Source organism: Prorops nasuta, unplaced genomic scaffold (assembly GCF_024137725.1).
Source record: "Prorops nasuta isolate Cenicafe-Biocafe unplaced genomic scaffold, Cenicafe_Pnas_1.2 PNAS00060, whole genome shotgun sequence".
Lineage (NCBI taxonomy): Eukaryota > Metazoa > Arthropoda > Insecta > Hymenoptera > Bethylidae > Prorops > Prorops nasuta.
In genome coordinates this window covers 500,064-506,049 of record NW_027116857.1, presented here as the reverse complement: position 1 = coordinate 506,049, position 5,986 = coordinate 500,064, and the positions used below count along the sequence as shown (strand labels likewise).

At 29.8% G+C, this 5,986-nt stretch overlaps 3 protein-coding genes across 5 annotated transcripts in view; 1 reads left to right on the top strand and 2 right to left on the bottom strand.

Moving 5' to 3' along the window:
- Positions 1-262: 262 nt before the first annotated feature.
- On the bottom strand, positions 263-1,457 carry LOC136784584 (protein OPI10 homolog). The gene is made up of 3 exons (XM_066745333.1): positions 1,425-1,457; positions 1,045-1,174; positions 263-960 (listed from the first exon to the last, which is right to left on the bottom strand). The coding sequence occupies exons 1-3, from the start codon at positions 1,452-1,454 to the stop codon at positions 530-532; spliced, it is 591 nt and encodes a 196-aa protein (XP_066601430.1). The 5' UTR covers positions 1,455-1,457; the 3' UTR covers positions 263-529.
- On the top strand, positions 1,450-3,494 carry LOC136784583 (uncharacterized). The gene is made up of 6 exons (XM_066745332.1): positions 1,450-1,809; positions 1,904-2,043; positions 2,117-2,457; positions 2,520-2,713; positions 2,803-3,108; positions 3,187-3,494. Exons 3-6 carry the CDS (start codon positions 2,157-2,159, stop codon positions 3,232-3,234), a joined length of 849 nt encoding a protein of 282 aa, XP_066601429.1. The 5' UTR covers positions 1,450-1,809; positions 1,904-2,043; positions 2,117-2,156; the 3' UTR covers positions 3,235-3,494.
- A 65-nt stretch (positions 3,495-3,559) lies between these two features.
- The window catches only part of LOC136784581 (putative nuclease HARBI1), a 3,573-nt gene continuing 1,146 nt past the window's right edge, over positions 3,560-5,986 (bottom strand). For all 3 annotated transcript variants that reach the window (XM_066745331.1, XM_066745330.1, XM_066745329.1), the window contains exons 2-6: positions 5,754-5,893; positions 5,208-5,567; positions 4,776-5,062; positions 4,151-4,700; positions 3,560-3,737 (exon numbers count right to left, since the gene is read on the bottom strand). In XM_066745331.1, the coding sequence (XP_066601428.1) occupies positions 3,728-3,737; positions 4,151-4,700; positions 4,776-5,062; positions 5,208-5,554 (1,194 nt within the window). In that variant the 5' untranslated portion in view covers positions 5,555-5,567; positions 5,754-5,893 and the 3' untranslated portion in view covers positions 3,560-3,727. The remainder of the gene's footprint in view (positions 3,738-4,150; positions 4,701-4,775; positions 5,063-5,207; positions 5,568-5,753; positions 5,894-5,986) is intronic.

The window sequence follows — 5,986 nt, the reverse complement described above, 5'->3', positions numbered from 1 at the left end:
ATTTATTATTTCTCTTTCTTTAGCAATGACCGAATTAATTCAAATTCGTTTTTTTTGCAAAACTCGCTCATCTATTGAATTGTTTGAAATTGAATTCAAAAAATTTATCCTGCATTTATAATTGACGTTTATAATTTTCGGTCAATCAAATTTATACTGATGAGGAGTCTAAAGTATATTTTTTATTGTTAATATTCTATAGAAAATCCCGCCTTCCATTTATGCTAATTAAGCTCGATCTATTTGGTGGCACGAGGGAAATTAAGCAATAAACATTTGCATTGTACTCACGTGCGAGTTTCTATTCTAGTTGCAGTACATGAAAATTAATTAGCATAAATTGTTGATTTTCAAGGAATCTTCATAGCAATATTATATATTTATGTAGAAAAAGTACAGAATATTTTATTAATAGCCACATAATTCAAATCAATAAGATATCAATATAATCAATTGAAATGTATAGAAAATGGTTGAAATGCAATTGAAGTAGCAGGAAACTGAATAGATTAAATTTACAATATTCCAATCACATTTTCCAAAAATTTGGATTCTGCTGTAGCCTTCTTTCAAAAGTTTCATACCACAGCTGAATAGTTGACAGTGGAACGAAATTTTCTGTAGGATTTGGAACCATTTGTGCCTGAGTTACAGAAAAGCTTGATATATAATTTAAAAAACTTGTTAGCATTTTCTGAGCAAACTCTACAAAAGAATTAGTGGTAGCTTCAGTAATCACAGCAGTTTGTTGCTCAATCATAGGTAATGGTTCCACAGAAACACCGATTTGTGCAACATGAGAAATTTTTCCCACACCAAAAATTCCTAAATTACTGTTTTCAAATTCATGGTTTCTTTTTAAATTGGAAATCTTAAAAATTGCGGATGGTTTAGCATTAGAAATATGTCCTAAAAACTGCCAGTTTGGTGGTGCATTTGGATCCGGCCAGCTGAAATAAACTGTAAATAATGTAGTATTAGCATCTTGATTTGCTTTTAAGGAAAGATTTTGATTATTAAATAAAAAAAAGCACAAAGTAATACCTGCTCCACCAACTCCATCCGGAAAAGGTATTGTTCCAGTAAGAAACAATACAATATGGTTTATGTTATCAGCATCAGGTACTGTTATTAAAAATTGATTTTCCCCAATTTGTTGGAAATCAGTTTGGACCTGTAAACAAAAACCTTTTAACCTTATATACAATAAAACAGATGAATATGTACTTATTAAAAAGATACATTAGGAATAGAAGTTACAATCTGAGGTGTTGAAGTTATATACATATGGAAATGTGTTTGTAAAAAATTAACTGTAGCTAGTGTAAGTTCGTTAATATCATATATTTAAACATGAGGTAATTGACAGCAAAAAAAGCCGCTTAAATGGTGCATTATAAGTCGAAATGGAGTTCTGTACTTACAAGTCGACCAGAGACAATTATACCTAACATCTTTAGGATTTTATTTAAAGCATACTGTTTTATTATGAAAAAATAACTTTTGTGAAAAAGGTATTTTTTTATGCACACGTGTTTATAAAATCAGTTTTGGAGCAAGCAGAGGAGCCTTATCGTTTCGTAAACCGTACCGTAACGACGGCAGTAACGATTTTAACAACCACTGGAGCGCTGCTGTCTATTTTTGCGGGCATAAAATATATGCTAGAAGAGACTGGAAACCTCGTCGATTTTTACTGAAAGAATTCATTCACGCTGCTATGCTAGGCTAGCCTGCTAACAGACAGTGCTGACGCCGTTCAAGTTGCGGAAGTTAGGAATAGCGCGCTGTGTTTATACATATCTTAGGGTGAGTCCGACCAACTCATTTTAATTTAAAGGGACATTAAAAAGTATCACCAACCTTAGAAAAGGAAAATAATTTTTTGTTTTAACGTTTCCAGCTTGCACAGGTTATAGCATAATGAATAAGGAATAAAGGAATACAAAAATTGGACCAAAATACCAAATTACCATAGAGGGAAACTTCAACAAGTTATCACTAACTCCGAACCTCGTAATTCCAAATAGTTTTGCTTTTAAGGTAAGTTTTTTATTTTGCGTTATATTCTAAAAATAATATTTGTCAACAATGATAATTTTTTATTATACATAAGGACTTTGGTGAAGTAAATAAAACTGGATGTGCTAGTAGTGATGGAACTTAATGAACAGCTAAGAACAAAATATGAAAGCAAGAAAAAAGAATACTTAACGTTTGATAAGAAACTGACAATAATAGAGTTAATAAAAGAATTTTCGGCGGTTATAGAAAACAAGAAAACAGATGCTGTAAGCACATCTATGAAAAATAAATCGTGGGATGAAATCAGTACAAAATTTTATAGAATGCATGGACAACACATAAACAGTGAGTCATTAAGAACATTCTGGGTAAATACAAAAACGAATACCAGAAAACATTATGCAAAACTAAAGCAAGAGTTATATAAAACAGGTAATTAAAATGTTTAAACAATTATAATATTTTTCTTAGTTTACGTATAACAATTCTTTCAGGTGGTGGTAGAAATGAAGTGAAGCCAAACATACTATATGAGAAAGCATATGAAATAATACAAAAATCAGTAGATGGTTTATATAACCCATTTGACTCGGATACTAGTTTTTCGTCTTCTATTAATACTCCAGTTGAAAATTATTTTGAAGAAGAGGCTGATGATCCAGATGATGCGGATAATGCAGTTTTTCAAGTAAGACAAAACTTATTATTTCGTAGTATAAATTAGCATATGTAAATTAATAAATCTTTTTATTAAAACATGTTTAATTTCATTTTTAGTTTTTAATTGATGAAAATGAAGTGAATCAGTGGGATAAATGGTCTCCAAATCAATTAAAGAAGCCTATAAGTCCACCATTGAGCAATAAAATAGCTGTTAATTCAACGATTAAGAAGAAGAAAATAAAAGGAGACCTGCTATTAGAAAGCAAACTAGAGCTAGCTCATTTAATGAAACAGCATTTACTAGAAAAAGCAAATTATGAGAAAAAAATTCTAAATATGCAATTGAAAAAGGAAGAATTGCAAGTAAAATTGTTAGAGGTCAAACTAAAAGAATCAGCAAACATGCATTCAACTACACTGGTAATAGTTTTTTGTTTATAATTTTAGTAATTGAAGACAGGTGTTTATGTATTTTTCATCTTAAGTTTTGTGTTTTAGACTGCATTTCCCAGAGATGAATATCACGAAAAGTTACATGTTGAATAGGACGAAGGAGTATAGGTTATGACTGATATCGATTAAAATTTGTTTGCATGTGACATTTACTCTCGTTGTTACCAAAGTCCAGTGATATTAATAATGTTTACTATGTTAATTAATTATATGATCTAAAGTTTAAACCCTGTGATATTATAAATACTTAATATGTTAATTATATCAAGTGAAGGTTAAGCTCTGTGATATTATAGTTAATATTTAAAATTAATAATGTTATTCAAAGTTTCATATTCTCTTGTTTAATGATTAAAGAACTGATTTAGATTAAAATATTAATAATTTTATTTCGTTATTCATACAATTATTGCATATTTTACCATTCAACATCTGCATTTATCTTTTCATATATACAGCGAACAGTAGTCTATTTCACTTTAATTAACTGTTCCATCCTTCAGCTAAAATTCTCATTCATTTTTGTTCTTTGTAATCTGAAAGTTCCCTTCACTCATCTGCATGAATTTGGTTCAACAATATTTTCTTACAACAGCCTGCAATTTCAAATGTTTTGTTACATTGGCTATAGAAGATTAAATTTAATCCTTAGTTCTCTTTACATTTTAATATATGAGACTTCCATTTAATATAGATATTAAAACAAGAGATACAGGGTTTTTCTCTAACAGCGGAACATAGGATTGTTATTTAACTATAGCAATGAAGCACTTACTATACATTATTATAATTAATAAAAGCGTAGATAGTTACAATTTAATAGTTATTTTAGTTTAATTGCTTTTATTATTCATTATAAATGTCATTTTACTCAATTAATCTTGGTTACTACGTTTAATATTTAAATTAAATGGAAAACAGTAATTTCACTATAGTAAAATTTACTATAGTCAAATAACACGAAATCTCCTATGTTCCGCTGTTAGAGAAAAACCCTGTATACTAATACCTTTGAAAATAATTATGAATGAAATATTCTCTTTCGTTTTCAGTAAGATTCTGATGTAGCTCTCTCTCTATATTATTATAAGCATCAACATTAATATCCTTCACATCTTCCTCGTTTGATCTCGTTATATTGAATAATACTACGCAAGCAGTTATCAAAGGTAAAGTGTTTTCAGGTGTACGAAAACGTGATCCAAGTGTAAGGACAGGAAACTGTTTACCAAGAATCCCAAACGCTCTCTCCACCATCGATCGAGTTCGGATTTGTGCTTCGTTATATAATGTCTCTGCTGCTGTTTGTGGGTTTTGCAGAGGTGTTAATAAAAACGGTAACGATGGATAGCCCGAATCCCCTAACAATACTCCATTACCAAATTCGCCATTTTCTAAACGCATTTTTATAAATGAATTATTAAAAATTGTAGCGTCGTGTGTCGATCCTGGCCAGTGAGCGACCAAATCAAGTATTTTTAAACTAGAGTCTACTATTGCCTGTACGTTAATAGAAAAGAAGCCTTTCCTATTTCTATAGATCTCACCGTCCTCACCACCTGAAATAAAACGAGCATATTTTAAGCATTATTCGTTTTTACATACAATGTGTATAATAGAATGCATTATTTTACCATAAGATTTTATTCTTATATGTATGCAGTCAATAGCACCAATGACTCGGGGGAATCCAGATAGATTAAAATTTTTTGCTTTACTTTTTAAAATATCATTAGACTTATTAGGGAACTTGATGAATTTTGTATGAAGCGCTGCAATTGCGGCGGTAACTTTGTGTACAATCATTTGAGCACTACTTACACTAATACCGCAAAAATCGGCAACTGTCATTAAAAAAGAACCAGTTGCTGCGAATCTAAGCATTAGTAGAAGCTGAATTATCGGTGGGATTGCATTATTCCTGAAAATATTAAATTTCATTAATTGAGAATGTTCGAAAATTACGTTGCAATCACAAAACAGAAAAAGTATAAACTTTCTTATTCTTCGCTTGGGTGATATCAATAAGCAGAACCTATCTATAAGTTAACATCATATTTACTTACCGTTCTGTTCTATTAAGTAATTTTTGTCCAATTACTGATAACAAATTACATACATTTTCTTTTGATAAGCGGAATCTTTTTTTAAAATCAACATCATCATATATTTCTAAATAATTAACTCTTTCTCTTATTACTCTGGGTCTTCGAAATGTCTGAGCATAAGTAAATTCCTCATCATCATCTTCAAATATAAATCTTGAAATGTATTGTTCAAAATTTTCGATTCTGCTACAATATAAATCTCTTATCATCTCTCTATGTATTTGAAATGTTTCAACGCTAGAATATTCTTCTGCATTGTCATTTTCGAATAAGAATCTTGAAACATATTCTCTGAAATCGTCCATTCTTCATACAACTCTGAAAAATTCAAAAAATCAATTTTTAACCAATTTCTAGATAGAATTGCTTCAAATTGGAATCCTATGAAATATTCTCAAAGATAAGCTTATATTTCTGACGTAAACTTGTTTTACATTTATTTTAAAAAATTATCATTGTTGACAAATATTATTTTTAGAATATAACGCAAAATAAAAAACTTACCTTAAAAGCAAAACTATTTGGAATGACGAGGTTCGGAGTTAGTGATAACTTGTTGAAGTTTACCTCTATGGTAATTTGGTATTTTGGTCCAATTTTTGTATTCCTTTATTCCTTATTCATTATACTATAACCTGTGCAAGCTGGAAACGTTAAAACATAAAATTATTTTCCTTTTCTAAGGTTGGTGATACTTTTTAATGTCCCTTTAAATTAAAATGAGTTGGTCGGACTCA